We start from the raw sequence: 26,419 nt of genomic DNA, 5'->3' as shown, positions 1-26,419 counted from the left end.
GGATACGTCTTTGACAGGACAAAAATCAGTACAGAAAGAAGAGCAAAGTGAGATAATGAATCTCTGCAATGAAAATATGGAGTTATTAAAAGGTCCCATTTTCAGTTTATAGGGATTTGGAGCTCACTTGGCCCCAACTATATAAAACATCAAATTAATATCCATACTCCTAAAATTGGACTAAGACAAAAAACCCAAGAAGCTGCCCCACCACCTCCTGAGGCAGTGAATTCCATGTGTCAATCACTTTGAGTGAAGTACTTCCTTTTATCCGTTCTAATCCGACTGCTCAGTAATTTCATTGAGTGCCCATGAGTTCTTGTATTGTGAGAAAGGGAGAAAAATACTTCTCTCTCTACTTTCTCAATCCCATGCATAATCTTGCAAACCTCTATCATGTCACCCCACAGTCGTCGTTTCTCCAAGCTAAAGAGCCCCAAGCGCTTTAACTTTTCTTCATAGGGGAAGTGTTCCATCCCTTTAATGATTCTAGTTGCCCTTTTCTGCACTTTTTCCAGCGCTATAATCTTTTTTGAGATGTGGTGACCAGAATTGTACACAGTATTCCAAATGAGGACATACCATTGATTTATACAGGGGCATTATGATACTAGCTGATTTGTTTTCAATTCACTTCCTAATAATCCCCAGCATAGCACTGGCCTTTTTTATTGCCGTCACACACAGTATCGACATTTTCAGTAAGTTATCCACCATGACTCCAAGATCTCTCTCTTGGTCAGTCTCGGTCAGTTTGGACCCCATCACTGTGTATTTATATTTGGGATTTTTGGCCCCAATGTGCATTACTTTGCACTTGGCCATGTTGAACCTCATTTGCCACGTTGATGCCCACTCACCCAGTCTCGACAGATTCCTTTGAAATGCCTCACAATCCTCCCTGGTTCTCACCACCCTGAACAATTTAGTGTCATCCGCAAACTTAGCCACTTCACAGCTTACTCCCAACTCCAAATCATTAATGAACAAGTTAAAAGGCACCCAATACTGAGCCCTGTAATACCCCACTGCTTACCCCCCTCCACTGTATATATTGCCCATTTATACTCACTCTGTTTCCTATTCATTAGCCAGTTTTTGATCCACAAGAGGACTTGTCCTTTTACCCCATGACTAATGAGCTTACTTAGCAGCCTTTGATGAGGAACTTTATCAAAAGCTTTCTGGAAGTCCAGGTAGACAACATCGATTGGTTCCCCCTTGTCCACATGTTTGTTCACTCCCTCAAAGAACTAACAGATTCGTGAGACAAGATCTTCCCTTACGGAACCCATGCTGAGTCTTCCTCAACAGCTTTTGTTCATCAATGTGCCTACTAATTCTTTCTTTAATAACTGTTTCCACGAACTTACCCAGTATTGACGTTAGACTGACTGGCTTGTAATTTCCCGGATCTCCTCTGGAACCCTTTTTAAAGATGGGGGTGACATTAGCTACCTTCCAGTCCTCAGGAATGGAGGCAGATGTTAATGAAAGGTTACATATCTTTGTCAGGAGATCCACAAGTTCACATTTGAGTTCTTTCAGAACTCTTGGATGTATGCCATCTGGGCCTGGTGATTTGTTAGTTTTTAAATTGTCTATCAGTTGTAGGACCTCCTCTCTCGTCCTCTCAATCTGACTCAAGTCTTTCAACACTCTTTCCAAAATCAGCGGTTCTGGAGTGGGCGAGCACCTCTCATCTTCTACAGTGAAGACAGAGGCAAAAAATGCATTCAGCTTCTCGGCCATTTCCCTATTGTCCTTCAGTAATCCTTTTACCCATTGATCATCCAGGGGCCCCACTGCCTCCCTGCAATTTCTTCCTGTAAAAGGATGCTGAAAGTTCAAGTAGGTGGTCCCAAAGTCTCCAAGACTGTCCATGATTTTTTTAAATACCTGCCATTAATTTGCTTTTCTTCTGTGGAGATTTCATGTTTTGTTTTTGTGGGGGTTTTTTTACAAAATGTTGGTGTAGCTCCAACCTTCCTCCAACCTGAGTGACTCTTCTGTTGAAAGAAGACTTCAAAACATAGCATGGTGGAATGATAGGATCCACTCCACTAACTAAAGGCTGACCTTCAATTTACTGGTTCTCATCCAGTCTGTTTTTGTCTTCTTTTGGAACACCCACTGCTTCATCTGAGGCAGTGTAAAAAGAAAACAAGAGGCTATTTGCCCCTCAGTCCAAAGCCACTAAGTTATTTGTATCAGTGGTACATGGTGACCAAATGCCATAAAAGACAAAAAAAAAATCCCAACAGGATTTCACAAGTACCAAGGAGCTGACAAGTTCTCTAACAGTTCCACCTTCTGTACCCAATCTTCAAGATGAAATGGAACTACGAGAATGCACCCTTTTTGACATTCATGTAACACAGCTACTCAAGAAGCATTTCATGGCAGATGGCATCGAAAGCCACCAAGAGGTCTAGGAGTCTCAACAGGGTTGCACTGCAACTTTCTCGAAGTGAAGGATGTTGGGACAATCACAAGAGTTTTTAGATCCTAAACTGGGTCTGAAGCAGGCTTGAAATTAATATATAAGAAACTGTTTGAGCCACCTTCCTTCAAAAGAGATGCAAAAGAATGCTTGCACATTCGCTGTTTTTCCCAGAGGACAAAAAGGAGGGAGGATGCCCATAAAGAAGTCTGCCCATCAGCAAGTAGTTTAAAACAGCAACAATACAAGAATTAAATATGTAATCCTACCAATTGCAGTTTGATTAAATTCATCTTGAGGACTGTGTTTCTGAGAATCCCTCTTTTTAGCATAGGCTTTAATCCACCATGGTTTATACTTCAATAGATGGTGAATCGCTTCATCTTCAAAAAAGTCAGCACTGCAAGGAAAAAAACCAAAAGAACCAATCTATTAGAGTTTCATACCATGGATGGGACACAGAGAATGCTACCATTTTTGGAAGCTTCTCAGTAAATGCAAGTCCTTGCACATCTCAAGATGCACAACCTCCATATACTCATGGACCTTAAGTTTCTCATCAACCTTGCAGACTGAGTATATAAGCATGAAAACAAGGGGCCTTTCATGGTTCCTCTATTAACACTGGGTTAACTAAAGCTGCTGTCAAAGTTCTACCAGCTTTTGTTAAGCTCAACTACAGAGACAAAGGAAAATGAATGTAAACTTGTGAAGCAAGTGGATACAAACCCTTTATAAGTGCCTTATAAATCATAACATCAGTCCATCTGACTAGCAACAGTTCTCCAAGGTCTCGGGCAGGATTTTCCCAGCATAGCTATCTGAGATTCTTACTACATTTTAATAAGAGATGAGAAAAAATGGACTTGGAATGTTCCATTACTGAGCAGTGAACATAGGTTCATAACTATTTGCATACAGGAAATAACCTCAACCAAGTGACCAGGTAGTGACTCTTCTAAAACAGAGAATTTCCTCGGTTTCTTTGGCCATAGATGACATACATAGGTATGTGCACACAGCAGACTAGTCAAAATTTCATGTGCAAGTAACTTTTGTAGAACGATTAGGTGTAAAGATGAACTAACCTTTGAAAGCTACACTCTCTCATTCCCTACCTATTCTTATATTCCAAACAATATCTTTTCCGCATAAGGTCTTCGAGTAGGCAGACAATGAATTGCAGTTTGCAGCCAAATTTAATGTACCACCTAGCTCCTGTGAAGAGCTGAGATTAACAAGTTCCATATGCACTAGATAGTCTCTGCTATCCAGTGCATATGGAACCAGAGCTCAACAGGCTCTTGCCTAAATGTTTTACAGGAGTGCATATCATCTTTTAAACATCTATCATTAGGTCACACAAATTATAAGAAAGAGAACAGACCCTTAAATATTGTGAAGTCAGTTCACCACACTTAAACCACTACTAACATATAGTACTCAGTGCTGAAGGCAGTGATAACTTGAAAACCTATGGCTACAGCTTCTAAATGATCACCTTCTTGCTTTAATTTTACAGTATATGTACTGTATTACATTATATATAATATAATGAAGTGCACAAAGAGAGAAACGATATCCACACATGATATGCACAGTACTAATGAACAATATGTTGAAAACCAGGAGAAGCTTGAAACAAACAATAAGGAGAAAGAACCTTGTGAAACATGTATAGTAAGTAGTGATTCTACTCTGCTTCAAACAGAATGGTAAGTACTGACCAGAATGGTAAGTACTAACAAGGCAAGCATCTTCAGGACTCCAGAGGCCACAATTTGACATGGGTCTGTGTTATGTTGCCTAAGCATACCTGAATGGGTTCATTTCTTCTATGTGGGCCAGAGTGTCTTGACTGCCTTACAGAATACAAAGTTACAACAGCCACACTATAAAATGTTACACGTTTCTCAAAAAGCTGAAGAAGTCAGCTATGAAGCAACATTCTGAGCAGTCTCCATGTCCTCTACCTGGATACCAACTAGCCTGTGAGACCAATCCATTATTCAAAATAAGCCAAGGCCATATCAAAAGCAATCATTTATGGCTGTTATAAAAGTGACAAACTAATAGTGAGGTTTGACAAGACAATATCAGAGAAAAGAGCTCCTTTCCCATCCAAAAACTGCAATTTTAGATCAAACTTCTACTGAAATGGCAACATGACAGTGCATCAGACATTATAAAAACATCTATTTACAAGATTAATACTTACAGGTAGTGATCAGGATCAAATTTGGCAGCCTCTGCCACTCGCCGTTTCTTTCTACGTTCATTTGTGGGCGTTAAGTCTGGATTCTTAAGGTCAATAACTTCACTAAGTTCTTCCTAGAAAGAGGGTAGCAAGTGCAACACTACTAAGCTACTCAGTGAAATATGCCCATGTTACAAGCTTTATACAGAAGTCTGCACAGCCTTACTGAAATATACTGTAACCCCAGTGCCTTCTGAGGAGTTCCTAGGTCTCGTTTCTTTCCCTTGCATGCCTTTAGTGTTTTTTCTGTTGGTCTATCTCCATTTTTTTAAAAAAAAGTTTCTGTGCATTTGTCCCACCCACTCTGCCTCCACCCTCTGCTTCAGTGACCCATTGCCTGAAACCCTATGGCTCCTCTGAGTTCCTGCACTTGCAGAGGAAGCAGGAAAAGAACTGCAGGGGGGAGGTACTCCCTCCTCAGGGCAGAAAGAATGACTTAATACTCTGCCTCCAGGGATCATGGGAGAAGGAGTACCCAAGCATCAGGATGTCCTCTTCTCCTCCAATGAGAATGAAGATTTGGCCACAGTTGTGATGCGTTTGTGTTGGCTCTCTACCTCAACCAGCCTTATCATTTTTACAGCACAGGATTTTGTGCACAACCATATCACAATAGCACGATAGCTGCTTCACACATACAAGAGCAGATTGATTTTTATTGGTGGCCACATCAATGAACAACTGAACCTTAGAAACCCTTCTCCTGTAGCTCCAACTTCCATTATGGAACTCACTTTTGATTTTTTACAGTAAGCTCATATTTCTGGTTTTGTCTTTTAACATCCCCAATGCTTTTGTTTTTCTTTCCACGCACCTCTTTCTCTCTTTCCATGACACCTCTTCTTCCTGTTTTGCCCTTTCCTTTCCCTCTGTTTAGGATGTGTGTGTTTTTAATGGTTATTATATCATGTTACAACTCGGTCCGTGACCCAGTTTGTAAGGCTAAAACTAATAAACAGCTAAGAGAAGAGAATGAATGTACATAAAATGACAGTGTTAACATCTCCACTACTCAGGTATTAAGCACTGTCAAGTTTCAATATAATTTCTTCGAGAATATCAAACTAAAGCGGCACAGTGTGAAACTTAGTACACAAACTCCAAAATACCAAATATTTATACCTTGTTTCCTAGCCACTGGCTTTTGATGTTGTCTAAAAATCGCATTAAAAAGGCAAACCAAAGAAATTTAAAAATAGTAAACTGTTATTTAAAACTAGTTCTATCTGTGCTTTTGGATACCCATCTTAATATGGTAAGGGGAGGGGGGTTGAGTGAAGCTTGAAAGCAATATGGTTAGGAGTTTAGACTTGATTAAGAGTCTAAACTCCTAACAGAGTCAGTCAATGCTGAATAGTCAACACTAAGACATCAGGCTAAGATGCACCAACCTCCTTTAGGATTCAGCAATTACATCAGCATAAGAGAATTGCCAGTTCCAGTGATGATGGGAGCAGAGGAATCATTGAAGGATAGCTACTGGGCAGCAGCAGTAGTGGGAAGTGACACTGGTGGAGGATCTTTCACAGACAATGGCAGTAATACTCCAGCTAACGCTGGTCAGTACTGCACAGAAGGCAGCAATAGTAAACCATTTTTAATAACACATTCTCTCAAAAAGCCTATAATGAGACAACCCAAAACTAAAGAAGATATAGTCAGCAAAACAGGACCCCTAGGTTAGATGGCACTCAGTTGGCTACTGAGGAAGTGTAGAAGACAAGTACAAATAGGGCTGTTCTTAAAGGTGGGACTGGATTAACACCGAAAAAACATCCAATTGCTGATGTGAATAGAAGCAAAAGGAAAGTCTAAAGCTGGGTGGCACATATAATAGAAACATGGAACGTGAGAAGTATGAATCCAAGTAAGTTAGAAATTGTAAAATGAGAAATCAATTTAAACATTGTCGTTCTGAGCATGAGTGCATGCAGAGACAAAGAGAACTATTATAATAACCAGTGTAGAGAAATAGCAGGAAACAACAAAAAAGAAAAAACAAGAGACCTGTTCCACAATAACTAAAAAAACCAGAGGAAAATCAAACCACAGCTATGGATAAAGAAAGAGTGACACAGAAATACAGTATCCAATCAGAATAAAACAGAGAAAAAAGGGAAACATTACATTGAAGAATTATACAGAAGAGACGGAAGGATAACAGATTCCTACAAAAAAATATTCTGATGAAGAGCCTATAGTTTTAAAAAGTAAATTGAAAACAACAAAGCAATTGGAAGAAATAAATCACCTTAAGTAGATGGAATATCAACAGAGTTATTTCAAGCAACAGAAAATGGGTCCATCAAAATCTTAATTAGAATATGTCAACAAATATGGAAAACAAAACAACGGCCCACAGACTGGAAGTCCTCAATCTACATTCAAATTCTGCAAAAAAGAGATGCCAAAGATTGCAGCAACTATTGGACCACTGCATTAATTTCCCATGCAAGCAAGGTGATCTTCAAGATTTTACAACAAAGGCTCTCACATTTTATGGAACAAGAAATGCCTGATGTTCAAGTTGGATTCAAAGGAAGAGGTGCTACAGATTAGATTGCAAATTTACAATGATTAATGAAGAACACCAGAGAATTTAAAAGAAAATCAGCCAGTATTTTATAGATTACAGCAAACCTTTCAACTATGTGGATCATGAAAAGCTATGGCTGGTGTTTAAAAAATGGGTGCACCATAACATCTGACATAACATTGGGTTATGAGTAGGCCATAACATTGTTCTGAGACACGAACTGTACTCTGGATAAGAGGACTGTTAGGACAGAATATGGGGAAACAGAATGGTTTCCTATTGGCAAGGGGCTCAGACAGGATGTGTATTATCTCCCTATCTGATCAACCTATATATAGAACATATAAGGGAAACTGGATTAGATTTAGATGACTGTTGGTGGAATTAATAATAAAACGATTTGAGATATGCAGACATGTATTACTGATAGAAAATAATGAAGACTTGAAATGACTACTGATGAAGGACTACTGAGAAATTACACGATGAAGGTTGACAATGAAGAAACTGAAATGGTTAAAGATTTTCTATTCCTTGGTTCAATCATCAACCAAAAGGGAGGCTGCATCCAAGAAATCAGAAGGAGATTGAGACTTGGAAGAGCAGCCATGAAGGAACTAGAAAAGATCCTTAAGCATAAGGAAGTGTTGCAGGGGACAAAGACAAATATAATTCATACTATGGTATTCCCCATTACTGTGTATGGATGTGAAAGTTAAACAGTGAAGAAAGTTGATTCATTTGAAGTACAGTGCTAGAGGACAGTTTTACAGATATCATGGATGGCCAAAAAGGCAAATGATGGGTTCTAGATCAAATCACGCCTGAATTCTCTCTAGAAGCTAAAATGACGAAACTGACGCTATCATACTGTGGTCGCTTGATGAGAAGACAACTCACTGGAAAAGACAATGCTATGAATGTTGGAAAAGAGAAAGACCCAAATGAGATGTGTAATGTTTTACTTTTTAATAGTTTAGAGTTTATTTCTGCTTGCTAATGGAGATTTTAAAGTTGCTGCTGTTAATTAAAATGCAGGCCTCTAAGGAAAGGAGAGGAGCTGGATGGGTGACTGGAGTGCAATCTGATAGACAATAGCTGTACTCTAGAGGGTGGAGTGAACTGTAGTTTTTGTAGTTACTGTGCTGAGAGAAAGTGTTCATTCTGGGCAAACCAGACAACCTGTGTGGAAGCCTGAAAGGGGTTTTATTCTAGTTCAGTCAGGCAATCTGTGTGAAGCCCTAATTGTCAGTTTCTGACGGAAATTATTTTGTCTGACAGGCAAACTGCGTGTGCACCCGGTGCAGTTTATGTATATCTGAGAGAGAAATGATTCTAAGTCAGGCACACTGAGTGGAAAAGCCTGAGTAAACCTATGTCTTTGTGGATGTGAAGAGAATTTATTCTCTTAGCGTGGAAAATTACTCTGAATGACTGACTCTGAAAATACCTTTAAGAATTATTCTGAAACCAATACGCTTATCAAACCTCTGTAACCATCAAGGTTATGTATTTACAAATAAATTACAAATAAAGTAAAATACATTCTTTTTTACCTCACAACCACCCTCAAGTGCTGACCATTCCATCAAGCCATGATCTCTAACAACGCCTTCTTGTAGTACCAGTAAAACAGAAAAGATGCAAGGCAAAAGCCTTTCGTGGCAGTGAAAATCTTTTGGGGAGGCAGTAATATATAGGCACTCAAAAAAGGGAAGGTATTCTCAAGGTATAAAACTGGGTAAAGTAGTGAACATCTAAGCTCTGTGTGAGTGGAAATATAAGTGATGGTTGTTGCGGGTTTTCCAGGCTGTATTTCCAGGCATCTTCCTCTGAAGATGCCAGCCACAGCTGCTGGCGAAACGTCAGGAACTACAATGCCAAGACCACAGCTATACAGCCCGGAAAATCCACAACAACCATTGTTCTCCGGCCGTGAAAGCCTTCGACAATACATCGGAAATATAAGTGTTTATAATGACCAGGGCCTTTACCTTAAAGTAAGGAGTTGAGGGCCCAAAGCCAAAGGTTTAAAAAAGTTGTTAGGTTTCATACAAACTGTAAAGAACCTCCTTCTCTGCTTAGGTATATTGCAATTCTCTAAGCAAATTTTCTTTTTCCTTTGTTAATATTATATTTGAAAACTGGTAGTATATTATAAGCTATCTGTTTTTTCTTGTATTATAGTTGACTTTAATATTGTGTAATTTGTTTTCCTGTTTACGCATTGTATGTTGTTTTTTAAAGTTAATAAAAAGTTTATTTAAAAAAAAAAGTTTAAAAAAGTTAAAAACTGAGCAGACAAAAACATTACAAGATGGTCTGACTCAATAAAGGAAGCCAAAACCTCCAGTTTGCAAGATCTTAGCAATGGCAGGATATTTTGAGCTCATTACCTCATAGGGTTGCCATAAGTCAGAAGTAATTTGACGGGACATACACACACAGCCATGCTACAAGTATACAGATGGTTTTCTCCAAATACTAATAATCATTCAAATATTTTTAAGTCCATCTACCAAATTAGTCTCTCTTTTCAAGAAAAAGGTCTAGATCTTCTTGACAACAAATGAATAAGTAAAATATGTTTTTAAAACCAGAAATTATCACCTCCCTCATATATCATTTAGAAAAATTACATGTTGCCTCTCCAGAAACCTGCTCATAGTAGCTTACCATAATGAAACAAAGCCATTTAAAAACATATACCACACACTCTCTCCGATAACCACTTCTTAATCAAGACGCAAAGTCCTGGCCACAGAATATTTTTCCTTACAGTTTAAGGCTTATGGTCTACAGGCTATTTCAAAAACACAAGTCCCAGAACTCTATCAATGCTTTTAAAAAAAGAAAAAGCCATGTTTCATAGGCATCATACATTTATGTGTGGCAACCATCTATCTATAACTGTTTATCCAGTGCCTGCTATCTCACTGCAGTGACATTTCCAACATTCATGAGAAATTCCTTCACACTATGAATAGTTTGTTATTTATCACTGTAAGTGTATTCATCATAAAAGTTACAGTTACAGTATACTCTGATACTGTTTCTCAGGTGAGAATGCAATTATGCTTATTACAGAAGAAGAAATATCAGAAACTGTTTAATTAACAAAACCAAAGCACACACCTGAAGACGTCTAAAAACTCCTGATTTCTGATTTCCAAATCCATAGCAACAGGGTGAATATAACTGGTCCTCTTTGTTTTCCTCATAGGGAGTTTGTTCAATTTCCCAATTAAATTCTTCTTCCTCTGCCGCCGCCTCCTCCTCTTCACCATTTCCAGCATCTGAAACTTTGACGTCAGCAAAATTGCTAACAAAAAATAACTTATCTTTCCATCATGAACCTTCTACAACTTTTCTCTCTTTTTTTGGTTTACAGATTCTTAGTTCAACTTAAAAATATTGTAGTAAGGCTTAATTTTCAAACTCCTTTCCAAAGTGCTCTATAGACAAAAAACAGAACACACAGCCGGGGGTCCAGTTTCTGGTTCATTTCACTCCCAAGACCACCTAAAGATTCAATGCCGGAAGACCACGTTTACATTGGCGTCCTGATACAGAAAGCTCCAAACCATTTAAGCTGTACACCTCATGATGGGAGCATACTAAATGTGCAATCTGGGCTCATGTGATTTGAACTCAATGCAAACAGGGTACCTAACTAGAGGAAAAAGGAGTGTCAGTGCACCAATAGCTATCTCCTACATATTCAAACATTTGTGTAGATCCAATGTTATAGAAATAACACACAAAACAGCATTAACATGTAGTTTGCTGAAGAAGATTAACTATGATTCTGAAGCCATGGAGGCTGGCACTTCCATACCAACGGTGCACTCCATGAGGCCATACAAGGACACATGCAATGCAATTATGCTTTGATTATTTGCGTCAATATACTAAATAAATGGCATTCTGAACACAGCATCTACTTTATACACTTTTCTTTCAGGTGTTTAAGCTCTGGAGACAGCTGAAGTTCTAGAACTTGTTCAGAGGAGAGAAAGAATTTTAGCAATCATTGCTATACACAGGCAGAGGTGAGCAATGATGGTCTACCCATTTACAGCAACTGGATGATAAAAAAATATCTTTTACATTAAAAAAATGCATGCTTTATGAAAACACCAAAAAACCAAGTGAGCTTTCTTAGCATACAAACCTATCTCTTGAATTAAAGGTTTTGCTGATCTGGATTTCTTTGGAGCTAACAGAGCTGTCAACATGTCTAATCCTTCGAAGTATGCTCCAGGAATCTCTTTGGGAAGCTTGATTGTAAATATCCCTGAAAATAGAATGGTTAAAAAAATTATCTCCAGTTACAGATACCCACAAATAAGATGCACAACTTGATTCAAACTTCTGCTCAAATATCTTCTAAATAATTTACTGGATCCATTGTCCCACAAAAATTCAATTTCAACTGCTCCAGTTTGGCTCCAAAACAGCAGCAGTGCAACTCTGAACACCACTTGTTTGAAGGCAAAAGTGGGAGAGGGTTAATGCCTAATAGGCTAATATGGCTACCCATCTATAGTCAAAACATACTTTTAAATTTTTTGATACTGGTTAGGACACTAGTAGGATCTTTGGGGAAACATGAAACACTATTGTCATTATCTAAATTCGTACTAGAATCTGGAAACATTTTTTAAGAACAAAGTGATGTATCAGATTCTCAGGGCAAATGGGGCCAGCAAATATTCGGTATCCATTCTGAAGTTTATGGACTAAGCTTTCAAGTTACCTCATTATAAGGATAAGCAACTGTTTTGTTACCATTTGGTTTCATTATTATATTAGTAAAGCCAAGACATACTATATATTCAAGACAATCTCTCCCTTTATTTAATTACTAGAATATTATTCTTCTCATTGTATTGTATATTACTTTGTAAACTCCTTTATAAAGATGTAGTATTACAAACCTTTGTCATCATATGATGCTTTTTCTCTGCCATCTTCCACAATTCTTCCAGGAAGAGCTAGTCTGTGTATAAATTGAAAGTTTGTTAGTCTAACACAGTTAAAGAGTAATAGACATATCAGGTGACAGCTTTAACAAAATAGATTACATTCACTTCACAGCATGAAAAAACCCAAATTGCAATTTTTTCAATTTGAGAGAGGTGGTATGAGTAGGCATGTGAAGCCCCTGGGAAAGAAACCCAGAAAAATATGAGTGGAGGAGACGAGGGTAGTGATTCTGAAGTCTTATTTCCAGTTGAAAAGCTGGAAATTTGAGGGAACGCTGAGAAAAAAAACTTATGAAATGAACTTGTCATGTGTTATTCCAAGTGCTGAGAGCTATGCTGTAAATGCAGGGCTTTGGATCTATCATGGTAAGAATTGTCATAGACCCAAATGAACAAACTTACTCTTCTATCCATCTCATTGCTATTTCCAACTTTCATTAAAGGAGCTTAGAGAAACTCATGTAATTTTCCCCTCCCCATTTTATCTTCATGATAGCCTGACAGAGTAATTCAGCAAAGAGAGCAACAGATTTGCCCAAGGTCACCAAGTTACAGATTTGCCCAAGGTTACACAACTGATAACTTCAGCCTAGATACCAGAGCCTCACACTGCCCCCTGCTTTTCCAAAAAAGGGATTAATATCAAGCCATGATACCAAGAAATTAATCTCAATATCACAAATAAATATCTTACTTACCTGAGAAAGTAAGGTTTAGCATAAAATTTGAACTCCTTCCCTTCAAAATAGACTTCAAATTCTGAAACTCGTGCATAAGGTACTTTGATTGTTATTATAAGGAAATCTGGATTCTGACTAAGTTCAAATGCTGGAGTTATCATGATGAATACTGTTAAGAAAGGCAGCCAAGCTACATGCTAAATCATTGTGGAGGGGAAATAGAGAGAAAAAAATGATTACTATTCCAACTATATGGAAGTACATAAGCAAATATGAACAGTGCTTGAAATCTTCGGTGACATCCAAGGATTTTTCCATTCTTAATTAATACAGCAACTTTTAGTTGATTAACTACTGGATTGCCAGTTTTAATTAGGGAGAGCGCATTTGAATTGGTGGTGCTGAGAATTAAGGTTAGACTTTTTGGGAGCTATTTTTTGTGCAGGGGATGAAAGAAAATTTAAAAATGGCTGTTCTGCCTAAAAAAGAAAAGCAGTTTCATAACCTTAAATATATCCATGCAGAGTTTCTGCACATTTCTTCACTAGTAATGCTGAAAGGAAGAAATTACAGAGTACAAAGGCAGAGAAAGGTAGTGGCTTCAGACTAATCCAGACTCAAGAGGTACAGCTGTACATACTTGATTATATTTGAATGCAAGTCATAAGGCCAACAATCTAGATTTCATTTAGTATCAGCAGTTCATTATAACTGTTATTGGTTCTCTTTCCTGTTCTTTATGTTGTGTGTATCTTTTATATAATTGTTTTTACATTATTTAAACATTGTTTAAATTCAAATTGTGTAAAATGTTGTTTTGAATTTTTTTAATGTTTCAATGTTCACCACCTCAAGGGCCCTATGTGGGTAGAAAGGTGTCATTCAAATATTTTAAATACATACATGAATTGTATTTGTAAGTAGTATCCTAAATAATTCTATCAGCAATGAAATCTACTTTTAAATGAAACTCCAATACAATTTCTAATTATTGTTACAACTGGAATCTGTACACACGTACACAAAACTGAATTATTCAAAAGGGCTTTTTACACAGAAAGGAGGGCTGTATTGTAGGGAAATGATCTGTGGTCCCCAACTCTTCACTAAAGAGTTAGGGACCACAAACTTCACCACTACGTTGCCGCACATATTATCCACTGCTTTAAGCAAGTGCTCCAGTGTACTACTACCGGTTGCTTTAAGTAGGACCCTACTGGGTAGTTCTATGTTGTCTAACATCAGTCGTAGAATTGCTTATGCTCTGTTTCAGCATTTCTTCAATTCCATATAGGATTTTTGCTACTATTATGTCTTTGTAAACTCGCATGTATTTATCATTGGGCATTGTTTACTGAAATATCCTTGATATTGTTGAAGGCTTTCACAGCCGGAGAACGATGGTTGTTGTGGGTTTTCCGGGCTGTATTGCCGTGGTCTTGGCAGTCTGTGACACTGAGAGATCTCTGTCTTTTGGTGCTACACCTCTGAAGATGCCAGCCACAGCTGCTGGCGAAACGTCAGGAACTACAATGCCAAGACCACGGCAATACAGCCCGGAAAACCCACAACAACCATCCTTGATATTGACTGTGCTAATCTCACACTATGTAATCCACCTTGAATCTCAGTGAGAAAGGCAGACAATAAAAGTCATCAATAAAAAAAAATAATCTGCTCTCACTCAATTTGCTCTAGAAGAAAAGCCTGCTTTGAGTCATGAAATAAGCAACTCTTTCAAGTAGCTGGCTTCATATTCCAGTAAAACCCTGCATAACAGGCCTTTTGCTCAGAAACAGCAAGTAATCATCTGTGAGACACTACAATAACAGATTTATTACTCTACATCTATACAGTTATGTGTTCTGTAACACTTCATCCACATATATTGGTACAAACATTAGATTTAGCTATACTTACTTTATTAAGATTTTTACTAGCCAATAATCTATGAATACATAAGAAAAAGGAGGACACCTTAAGTTTTTCTTGGACACAGACTTCTCTCAGTATTACTTCTACTGCGATACATCTACAGATAACTAAGCCCACCACTTCACAATCCAGGTCGCTTCCTCACACAGGGTCGGACATTTTTTATTCAGATGAGATTCTAGTGACCTCAGTTATAGATATATAAATGCACAATGGCAGAGAAATTGCCTTGAAGTATACCAAGCTCGGCAACTCTTTCGCTCAACACAAAAATATTCTTTTGCGCTGCGTCCTGCGGAGCAAGCGGGAAACACGCACCAGCCGTGCATTTTTACACGTGAACTAATTTACGACGCTTTTCCGTGGGGAAGCTGCACGCACCACCCGCCGCTTTCCTCTTAAGGCCACCCCTCTGAACTCTGAGACTGCCGCGGGACTGCACTGTTAACCCCGCTGCGGGAAAGGAAAACTGACGAAGAGGGCTGAGCAACTCTCTCTCGCAGTACGACGACTCCAGTTTCCTTCGTACTACCACAACTCCAAAAAAGAAGCCTCGCTTGTAATGTACCACAAGACTCCTTCCCGTGGTTGAAAACCGAAAGGCCGCCCCTCCAACACTCCCCTCAGTAAAATCCAGGCGGGCTCGAACTGACGTCCTCACGCCCGATACGGGCTGCCCAATACCTGCCCTTTAAGAGCCCTCCTCCCGCGGCAGGTGACAGGGTCGCGGCACTCCCAGCGCACTCACCCAACAAGACTGCGAGGAGACCACCCGCCGTCCCCAGCCACGCTTTCCGAATCTGTTTCTCCCCCTCAGCGCAACGCCCGCCCACCTCGAGGACACTCCGCCTTTCGATTGGCTGCCGCGTGCTGCCCACCAGATCGTCCTCTTCCAATGCTGAACGCAGACTCCGGTGAGGCGGAATAATTGAAAGGCGGGTCGTCATATAATTGGCAGACACTTGGCTAGTCTCGTCCTATTACCAGTCGCCGAAAGCAAGATGAATGGCCGCTGGGCAGAAGGGTAGGACTGCGAGTTTAAAGATACACTGCAGGGGGAAGCGGGTTAGATGACAACGACGACGATGACTGAATGTTGTGCCGTATCGTTTCCCTCGGTGATTTGGCAGAGACGCAGGAGGGCGCCGCGTTTGTTTCCCTTAATAGTTCTGTCACTGTTCCATCCCCAGCTCTCTAGGAATACTCGAACCCAGAGTTGTTTACTGGACACTGGGTGGGGGACTGCGACTAAAATAGGTAGCATTGGCTGTCCAAATAGATCTCCAGTTCCTTCCAAGTAATAGCTCGCGATGATTCACAAAATCCTTTCTTACTAGAATTGCCAGCCTCCAGGTGATGGTAACTGAAGATCTGGCTTTTCAAATTATATGGCTTCGCATCCCTGCTAAGCCCCTTTCCCTTCCCAAACTCCGCTGTCCAGGAATGTCCCAACCTAGAGCTGGCTACTAGGGCTGCAATCTATACTGTGGCGGATGAGTGGATTTGAAGAATAGTAGTAGGATTTCCACTGCTGGGGGGTAAAGCTCGGGGGGGGGCACGTAAGGATACCAAGTGCAGATAGGGAAATCACTAGAGAATTGAGGGAGTTTGGTGAGGTGAGAGACCCCAGCTGCAATGTGATGCTGCAGCTGGTTCATATCATTACCCACCATTATCCAGTTGTTTTTGCCACTTCTCTCTCTGTTTCTTTCCACCATCCTTCACTTTACCAGATTAGGAAGATAGAGTGGATCTGGACAGCATATTCATGTGGCTTGTCCGCATTACATTTTACCTGGAAAGTGTTACTGGGAGTAAGCCCTCTGAATTCAATAGGGCTTGCATTGATTGACCCTCCCAGCTTGCCCCACTAGGGAAATGCTGAAATTCAGCCTTTTATCTCGAGCGCTTTCCAGTTCAGGCTCTTTCCTAACCAGTTCAATTCAAGGTTTTCTTCAGTGATTTCAATAAATTTACCCACTGGTTATGTACCTTCTGGCTGGCTTCATCTTCATGATACTTAACAGGACTTAGGTCAGAGCAAACATTGGCCTGCCCCTTTTTCTAGATTAGGATCAAGGGACTAAAGTTAAAGATAATCCAAAACAGATTGTTTCTTTTATATCTTAGATTAGGATGGCTTCCACAAAGATGGGATTTTGTGGCCTCCCTGTTCCTGGTGCAGCTGCGAATAAAGCACAGCATCAACAGCTTCCATGTGGCAGGTTTCCTCTCAGTTTCCCTGCCCCAATCCCCCTCCTTCTCTTGGGTCCCCAGTTAGGCTTGATAGGTTCCCACCAATGGCATGCAAACTCTTGGTGACAGCAGCCTTTGCCTGCTGATCTCTGGTGATTGGTGAGGCAAGGCAGGCCATTGGTGGGAACCTGGCATAGAGGCTGGTGAAATGGGAGCAAACAAATCTATGTCCCTGCACAATGATGTCCCCTTCTCATGTGGCACAGCTGTGAGAAAATGCTATGCAGTGCTGTGCCATGCTCTCATTTCTGGTGGTTCCTGGCCACAGGGAGGCCTGCCTAGCCTCAACCAGAGCCAGGGCCTTTTCAGTCCTAGCTGCAACCTGGTGGAATGCTCTGTCTAATGAGACCAGGGCCCAGCAGGAGTTATTATCCTTCTACTGGGCCTGTAAGACAGAGTTGTTCCACCAGGTTTATGGTTGAGGATGAACTGGGCCTCCACCAGCCACATAGAGGAGATCGGGTCCCTCCCTACAAGAAGCATACACCATCTAGCTTTTTAAGTGATGGTCAGGTGGCAGATTGATTACCTCTGTTGCTGCTATCTTGCATCTTTTTAAAATATATTACATTGTTTTGTTTCTGCTGTTTTAAACTGTTAAAATGTAAGTTTTATTGTGCTGTTTTTATTGAATGTAATCCATCCTGAGCCTGCTGGTGTGGGTAGGGCGGAATAAAAATCAAAATAAATAAATACTGGAAGGTATGTCATCTCAGGGTGCAATGGTGTGCATGCAACAAAAATAAATGCCCACCACCCCCTGCCACATACCCCAGCTGGATGCCAGGGGGGACCTGACAATGCTAACACCAGGGTTTTTGTAATTAAAAATAAAATAGTAGAATATCACTATATTGGTATGTCATTACTAACAATAGGTGTAGCAGGGTCTCTGAATTCTGTGCTTTCACTTTTTTAAATTAAGTCTCTAGCTCTTTTCTATGTGAATAGTCTATGTGGGTAGCTGTGTTGGTCAGTAGTAGAAGAGCAAGATTCAAGTCCAGTAGCACCTTAAATACCAACTAGTTTTCCAGGGTATGAGCTTTGTAGAGTCAAAGCTCTCTTCATCAGATACAGAAGTGGGAAAAGGAAGGGCTCCTTATAATCCAGGCAGAGGGCGGGAAGGGTATTGTAAATTAGAATGTCAGGAAGCTATGCATGTTGTAGGAAGCTTGGTAGAACCTGGGTGCAAAATGCAGAAAATTAGCATCTTTAATATGAGAAAAATCCTATAACCTTGATCCTTGAGAGCTAGTTTGGTGTAGTGGTTAAGGGCATAGGACTCTAATCTGGAGGGCCGGGTTTGATTCCCCACTCCTCCACTTGAAGCCAGCTGGGTGACCTTAGGCTAGTCACAGTTCTCTGGAGCTCTCTCAGCCCCACCCACCTCACAAGGTGTTTTGTTGTGGGGATAATAGTAACATACTTTATAAACTGCTCTGAGTGGGCATTAAGTTGTCCTGAAGAGTGGTATATAAATTGAATGTTGTTGTTACTATTATTCAACACTGGGAGATCCATTGTTCCAAATTTGCAGATAAACTCAATTTCAGCAATCTTGTTTTGTAATTTTCCTTTGATGTTTCTGTGCTTAAGAACTGCTACTCTTAGGTCCATGATGGAATGTCCTGGCTGATTGAAATGTTCTCCCACTGGTAAGTAAAAGTTTTTAAAATGTTGTGATTCTTGATACCAGATTTATGTTCATTCATTCTTTTTTAACCTGTTTATCCAGTATGGAAAGTTGAAGGGCGTTGCTGATACTTGGTGGTATATATAACCTCGGGTGGTGAACAAGAGAATGAGCTTGAGATGGTATAGCTCTTAGGTCCAGTGATTGTGTTGCTGGTGAATATGGAGGCGGAGTTGGCATCTTGGTTTATTGCAGGTCCTGGTCCCAAGAGTTTGTATCCATGTTGGGAAGGGCATTGTTGTGAGTGAGGAGTTGTTTAAGGCTGAGGGGCAAGAAACAGTTTGCCTCCCAATGCCTGTGAAAAGGTAAAGCTTTTCCTTTGCCATGGCATGTCCCTATAACAATATTCTACTTTAAAAAAAAAAAATACCCCTCCCTCATGGCTGGGGGAGGAAACAGTTAATATGTGGGCTAGAAAATCCAAATTTTCCTATCCATATGGCAGCTATCTAGGCATTATTGCAATCTTTCCCAAAACCTCAGCACTAAACTGGTTTGAGAATGATCAGAAAAAAGCTGAGGAAACCCTTGAAGGTGCACAAATGTACCATGATGCTTTGTGGCAAAGCAAGTAAATAGTCCCCTTCTCAAAAGTATTGAGCGTAGGGGCAGATAATTTGTGTGGAAGGGGTGTGTTTGTTTTCAGTAGAGGGGCTGGATTTTAGAATTTTTTAAAGGTTTCTTTTTAAGATTGCATTTTTAAATAGTATTAGAGTACTACTATTAGAGATTTCTTTTTCCAGCCAGATGACAGGTGCAGGATGTATGGGTGATGTTTTTAGAGTGGCTGATACACCAGTTTGGTGTAGTGGTTAGCGGTGGGACTCTCATCTGGAGAACTGAGTTTGATTCCCCACTCCTCCACTTGAAGCCAGCTGGGTGACCTTGGGTCAGTCACAGCTCTTCCACAGCTTTCTCAGTCCCATCCACCTCACAGGGTGATTGTTGTGAGGATAATAATAACATACTTTGTAAACGGCTCTGAGTGGGTGTTAAGTTGTTCTGAAGGGTGGTATATAAATCAAATGTTGTTGTTGTTGTTTAAACTTCCTGATTTCTTATAGGAAGAGGAAGTTGTAGCTGTTAATCAACCAATTGAAAGAAGAATTTAAAAAAAATACAACCCTTTTGGCGAGTTGTGGATGCTTTTGCACAGATTGGCTTCAACATGCACTATCTGAACCAACACAGCTCAGAAAGCAACGAGGTTTTGCAGCGCCACGCTGGCACTCTCAATGGAAGTTCCTTCAGCATTCTCCAAGAATTTTTCAAATGCTGTTGGAGAGGTCTTGTGAGATTAAGATATAAAATCTCTCCACACACTGCTTGGAGAGAATTGTTATTCTCTACCCCTACATTTACCAGAAACCATTTTTTTTTAAGGGCTGCTGCTTTTCTTGTGTGCCCTGAGGGACACCCCTCTAATCTAATGTTCCTTAACATGATCTTGTTTTCCAGGTCATTGATTTAATTTCCCAGGACTTCATAGGCTTTAGTAGTTTCGCATATAATAGTATTATGGCCATCCACTGATATTTTTCTAACATTTTTACTTCTAGCCTATTGCCGTCTTTATCCAAAACCCTTACTTAATCCCTACAGAGAGAATGTGGAAAATTGAATCTCCTATTAATATTTAGTAGCAAATCTATTTCCACTTAAGGTTGGAATGGCCCTAGAACAAGGCATAAAATATTTTAGATGGCAGCCTTTTCTTTTATGCTACTGTTAAATTGCAAAGTTGTTGTGCAGTTAGAAAATAAATTGAGGTGCCTGTAAATATATTCTTGCTAATATGCACCGTGCGCAAATTTACATGGGAACAAGCCCTTCTGAGCAGAGTCTTATTGCTGAGGAAACATGCATAGGATTACACTGTAAGATGCACAGGTGCCTGTTAACCCTTTTATTGTGAATAGTTCCAAATTGGGGAAAAAACCTAGACTTAAAGTCTAGTTTTATAATGCAGTTTCATTTAACAATCTCTGTTCCAGAAATGCTTGTGTGAATGCAGTATAGGTTATAGCAAGCTTATGTAATATTCATTCAGGGTTGGTAGGAGCAGACGTTCATGGAAATCAACATGAGATAATGACACAAAACATTTTCATACAATAAACGTATACCCTTATTGCGATTTGTGTGTAGGAATGGCTTTAATATAGCATGCTTTTTTTGTATTGAGGGTTAGAAATGAAGTTGGGTTTATATTTGCACGATGACCATTACCCCCATTCTGCAGTCACTCCACTGGCTACCTATCAGTTACTGGACTCAGTTCAAGGTATTGGTATCACATACAAAGCGCTTCACAGCTTTGGTCCATCATATCTATGAGACTGCTTCTCTCCTTTCTGCAAGTGTCACTGCACATGGGAAAAATCAACAGCTGCCCATTCTCTGTGGTGGCCACCCCCCCACTTCATGGAAGAGGTTAGGAAAGCTTCCAGTCTCCTGATTTTCTGTAAACTATGCACAACTGAATTATTCATAGGATTGGAAGGGTCCTTTAAGGTCATTCAAGAGGACTTTGTACTCAGATATGAGAGCTATACTATAAGGAACTGCTCTTTCAAAGATCCATCAGTAAAGGGATAGGGAGTACTATAGACTTTACTACCATTGCTGTAATTATGATCCTACTGAGTACTTTCTATGTTGCTAATATTTCAGTATTAGAATTGCTTATGCTCTGTTTCAGGATTTCTTCAACTCTGGGCTGGTTTTAAATCTTTGCAAATTTGCTTTTATATACCCTGTTACATATTGCTTGAAACAGCACTGAAATTGACTGTAATGACTCACTCTGTGTAATCCACTTTGAGTCTTAGTGAAAAAGGTGGACTATAGATAATGTAAATAAATGTGTTACCTGTGAAAAGATAAACTAAACATAAATGTTTTTATCACCACTGAGCTGTATATTAGTAGCCAAACAAGGCAAAAACAACAATGGCCTTAGATGCCAAGGATGAAGTTTATAGAATGAGAAACCAGGGTTTATAAACAGATATCACAAGTTCCCTGGGGATAATTAAAATACGTTTACTATCATGTATAAAAAATGCCCGCAGTTGGTGCCTGGCTTTCTTTCATTACAAGGATAGAAAGGAGGCAAAATAGCTATATAACACCAATGCTTGTGTGATGTAAGGTAGTGCAGGATCGGAGCTGTTTTTACAACACAGATTCAAACACTGCAGTACTTTAGCTCTGAGGCTCAAGGCGGATTACACAGTGTGGGGCAGTACAGTACATTTCAAAGACATTTCAATAGGGTATATACATGCAAATTCGCAAAGATTTTAAAAACAGCAGAGATCCAATAAAGAGTTGAAGAAATGCTAAACAGAGCATAAGCAATTCTAAGACTGACATATTAAGCAACATAGGATATAATTAATAGGAGCATTGATCTCTGAAAGAGATTAATAATAATTTCAATACTGAGAGTTCAGATTTTGAATACTGTTGTCTTGAAGAAGAAGAATTCTCATGGGGGGGGGGGTGGGAAGTGCCAAAGCAAAGATCTTAAATGCATGTCTGCCATCAAAAACAACTGCCACATAACAACTCTTAGAACTTACTTATGTTCTTATGGCATTCCATTTTCACCCCACAGCCAATCATGTTGATTTGAAACAGGTAACATTGTTGCAAGTAACGTTCTACGTATAAGATATTTAGAAGTGGGAGAAGAGGCTGGACACAAAGTGCATTTTTAGCAGCAGCCACAAATTTAGAGGAACATCTAGGTAATATGAAAAGGTCATCTATTTCTCATTGTATTCCTCTGCAGAAACAGACTAACAACTTAATTATGGAATAAATCATCTTTATCAGCTACTTTAAAAAGTGATATATTGTAATGCCTTTTTACTCTGGACTGTTTCCCATGTTAAAGACTTTTTCATCCTGTTTCTTAATGATGATAAAATCATTACTGTCAATTCATAACTATGTCTATATTACTTCTTTATGGCTACTTTATGTCATTGGCTGCAGTCCACAAACTAGTTAAGTGAGAGTATTTTGATTTAAAACAATTAAGGGCAGGTTTGCTGATGCTCCATTTGCAGATGGAGGAGTGATTCCCAGGTCTACAGATGGATAAACATAATTTGTGAAGTTAGCTATCTTCCTGACACTGTAATTTGCAATACCCCTCCCACCTACTGCCTGGACTATAAAGACTTCTACCATTTTCCACTCCATGTATCTGATGAGGGAAGCTTTGATTCTCAAAAGCTTATACTCTAGAATTGGTCTTTAAGGAGCTATTGGATCCAACTCATAATTTGCGAGTGACACTAGTTGGCAGACAAGGGTTGCCAACTTTTGTGCCTGTCCTAGCAAGCACAAATTTGGTCAAAAGAGGAACAGTTTATAAGTATATCCTATAAATAAAAGATGCTTAACCTCTTGGTTTTAATGGCTTCTCCAGCTGATCTCTGCAGATTGAACTGCTGTTAATGTCATAGGAGCACGTCAGGACTTGCTTTTTCTTGTCAGAGTGAAACCTGCAATTCTGACAGTCTTTTGAATCTATCCATGAGTCAGTCTTGTGCTCCACAAATATATTTTTTTATTTTGCCATTTATAGCACATATAGGAATATCACTTGCAAAGATATAAACTGCAGATGGCACTTAACTGGCTTAAATCCAAATATTACATTTTAACTGATATATGAACAGGGAAAACTGTGTTACTGCACCTTTAAAAATTGTGGATCAGAAGGATTTTCAGCAGATGCAGTTTACTACTTGGAATTTTTCTGCAGTGTTCTGAATTACAGAACCCTCACCTAATTTGCATATGGTTTCCTTAATGGGACACACAAAACCCCTGAAATGGTGATGGAGTGACTCCATGCTTATACATCTTGCATGTCTTTCATTATATGATTTTTTTCTTAACGTTATTTTTTAAAAAAAACTAACCTCCTGTTTTTCCATTACCCTTACAATAAATGTCATTTTCATCATGCATTCCTGTTACCCTTTCTGAATTTTGTTAAAGGTCAGGTTTGGCTTCTAAGAATCCTCAGCATAAATGGAGATGGAAGGCAATAGAAACCCTGTAGTTTTTCCTTGGAAAGGCAGATTTTTAAACACCAAAACAATTTTGTGCCTGGGAGTAAGCCTCATTGAAGTAGGAGTCTGAGTAGATCTGCCTAGGGTTGCTGTCTTGATATGGTTGCCAACAACCTGGAGGGGGGGAAATGTCCTGTCTCTTTAGGAGAGGCTGAATACATGGAAATGAGCAGCTAAAGCTTTTAATGGCATGGGAATAAATAGCCTCCCCTGGTAAATATCCCATGAAGCCTCTGTTAAAGGGGCAGGACATTTTTCTCCAGGTTGTAAGTAACCATATTTATGACCCAGATGGCTGCTTGGAACAACACCTGTCGTTGGGTCTGCTTGTTCCCAGCTGCAAGAGACGAGTCACAGCCTAGACCTCCTTCTCCAAGCCAGGCCCCAGTTATACTGCTAGCACTGGTGTGATCTAGCTTGCTTTGTGGGAGAAAGAATGGGGACCTGCTTGGGGCAGCCAAATAACTCAGATCCAACCTTTCTCATGTGCCAAAATGGTGCCGCTCCTTTACTGCAGATGCTGTTTCTTACTCCTTCACTTATGCCTTGGCACAAACTGCCAAACTAGTTGGGAAGTTTCTCTTTGATACTGACATTTGTGGGAAGTTTCTCTTTGGTTTTTATATTTATGGATCCACAATTATGGATTGATTTAAAGGTTTTAAAGCAATGCACCAGCTTTTTACTGGCCCTTCCTTTTGGTGTCTGTGTTATATATACAAATATGCACACATATATGAGGTCTGTAAACTATATGTCAAACAGCCATGAAACTGGGTGGCTAAGTTCCATCCTGGTCTCTCACTATAAAATACTGTTCTGTCTCAATTCTGGTTTAACTTTAATAGAAGGGATCATGTGTGGCAGCAGTTGTTGGCGTTGATTATCTTTTATGCAACTTCTTTGCCCATGAGCATCATTTCCCCCACTTCCTGGTGTACCTGTCTTCTCTGGGAAGGATTTGAACAGCGTGCGGGCTATCCCCCCCACCTCCACCCTCCATCTGAACAAACATTTCCCCCAGGTCTCCCCATGACCACAAGCGTAAAAAAATTCAGCTCTGATGGTACAAATGGCAACACTTGTTCCACACTTTTTTAGGCCATTCCATGCATGTCGGATACATGTACGGTCCCATTACATCTGCAGAATCAAAACGAATCAAGAGCGAACATACATGAACGTTTCTTGCCAGTGCTGTCTCTCTCAGCGGGGATCAAACCGAAGAGACCACTTTCTTACCTTCTTTGCAGCATGCTGCCCCCCCATGTGGGGTGGACTTTTGCATGAAGTCACACTGTTTCCAGACTCACCTTGTGGGGATCCTGGAGCTCTCCCCATTGAGCTACAGCAAACCTCCTCCTTTTCTCCAACTCCAAGGAGAAAGTGTAGGGTAGATATGGACATTTCCTCACTGTTCACAGCTGATCTGCAGTGCTTGGAGCCTGCTGCAATTGTTGGTGGTTTTGCTCAGAAGCAACAAAAGGGCATGAACATCATCTAGCTACATTGGGCCTGGGCTTTGTGGATGCTGTCCCTGCCGACCTCCACCCCCACACACAGCTGCTTCAACATTGGGGGGTAGACATTTCAGCCCCCTTGTGGAAGCAGCCCAGCTTACTTACACCCAGGGCTTTTTTTCAGCTGGAACGCAGTGGAATGGAGTTCTGGCACCTCTTGAAAATGGTCACATGGCCCATGGCCCCACCCCCTGATCTCCAGACAGAGGGGAGTTTAGATTGCCCTCTGCGCCACTCAGCATGGAGGGCAATCTAAACTCCCCTCTGTCTGGAGATAAGGGGGTGGGGCCACCGGCCATGTGACCATTTTCGCCGAGGGTGATTTAAATTTTAAAAAACTCCCCCCTTGTTCCAGCTGACCGAAAGTGATGTCATTGTGCGGTCCTGAGTTCCACCACTGAGTTCCACCACCTCTTTTACCAGAAAAAAAGCCCTGCTTATACCCTTGCCACTAATGAAGACAAGGCTATAGATACACTGGACACTTGAAGTGTAATTTCCTGTGTGTATCTAGACCTGGCATTTTTAACCCACCCCTCTACAAAGAAGGTCAGGGTATTCATCATTTTCCTCTCACAATAGCCCTGTGCAGTGGGATAGATGGAATGACTGGCCCACAGTCATCCAGAAAACTTCCTGGTTGAGTGACAACTTGAAACTGGATCTTTCCATTCCTAATCCAACACTCTAATCCAACTAGTATGTGCACGGGAAAAAATGGATGACTATTCAATGCACAACTAAAAAAATGAATTGGCCCGTCTTTGAGTTATTCTAGAGATGGGAATATATAAACCGATGATGGTATCCTGTGTGTAGTTGCATGCAAACTATGATATATATTCTTAATGAATTCAAAGATTCCATTCAAACAGTGTAGTGTTTATTCTGAGCTTGAACTGCATTTGCTTTGTTTACAGAGAAAAAAAACACATCTGGTTTTAGTTAGGTTTCCAGACAGCATTGGCCAGGAATTTCTCAAACTGCATAAAAACAAAAGGAAGCAAAAAAAAAA

The 26,419-nt window shown here is 40.0% G+C and overlaps 1 protein-coding gene across 3 annotated transcripts in view; it reads right to left on the bottom strand.

Annotated features, from left to right (window-relative positions):
• The window catches only part of SHQ1 (SHQ1, H/ACA ribonucleoprotein assembly factor), a 108,279-nt gene extending 92,618 nt beyond the window's left edge, over positions 1-15,661 (bottom strand). For 2 of the 3 annotated variants that reach the window (XM_054978657.1, XM_054978659.1), the window contains exons 1-7: positions 15,588-15,661; positions 12,923-13,101; positions 12,177-12,238; positions 11,411-11,533; positions 10,372-10,538; positions 4,662-4,774; positions 2,713-2,843 (exon numbers count right to left, since the gene is read on the bottom strand). In XM_054978657.1, the coding sequence (XP_054834632.1) occupies positions 2,713-2,843; positions 4,662-4,774; positions 10,372-10,538; positions 11,411-11,533; positions 12,177-12,238; positions 12,923-13,065 (739 nt within the window). In that variant the 5' untranslated portion in view covers positions 13,066-13,101; positions 15,588-15,661. Of the gene's footprint in view, positions 1-2,712; positions 2,844-4,661; positions 4,775-10,371; positions 10,539-11,410; positions 11,534-12,176; positions 12,239-12,922; positions 13,102-15,407; positions 15,459-15,587 lie in introns of those variants that run through there. The other variant, XM_054978658.1, reaches the window with a different exon arrangement.
• Positions 15,662-26,419: the final 10,758 nt, after the last annotated feature.

This window comes from Eublepharis macularius, chromosome 4 (assembly GCF_028583425.1).
Source record: "Eublepharis macularius isolate TG4126 chromosome 4, MPM_Emac_v1.0, whole genome shotgun sequence".
NCBI lineage: Eukaryota > Metazoa > Chordata > Lepidosauria > Squamata > Eublepharidae > Eublepharis > Eublepharis macularius.
Note: the sequence above shows the minus strand (reverse complement) of the source record. Positions and strands in the feature narration are given on the sequence as shown.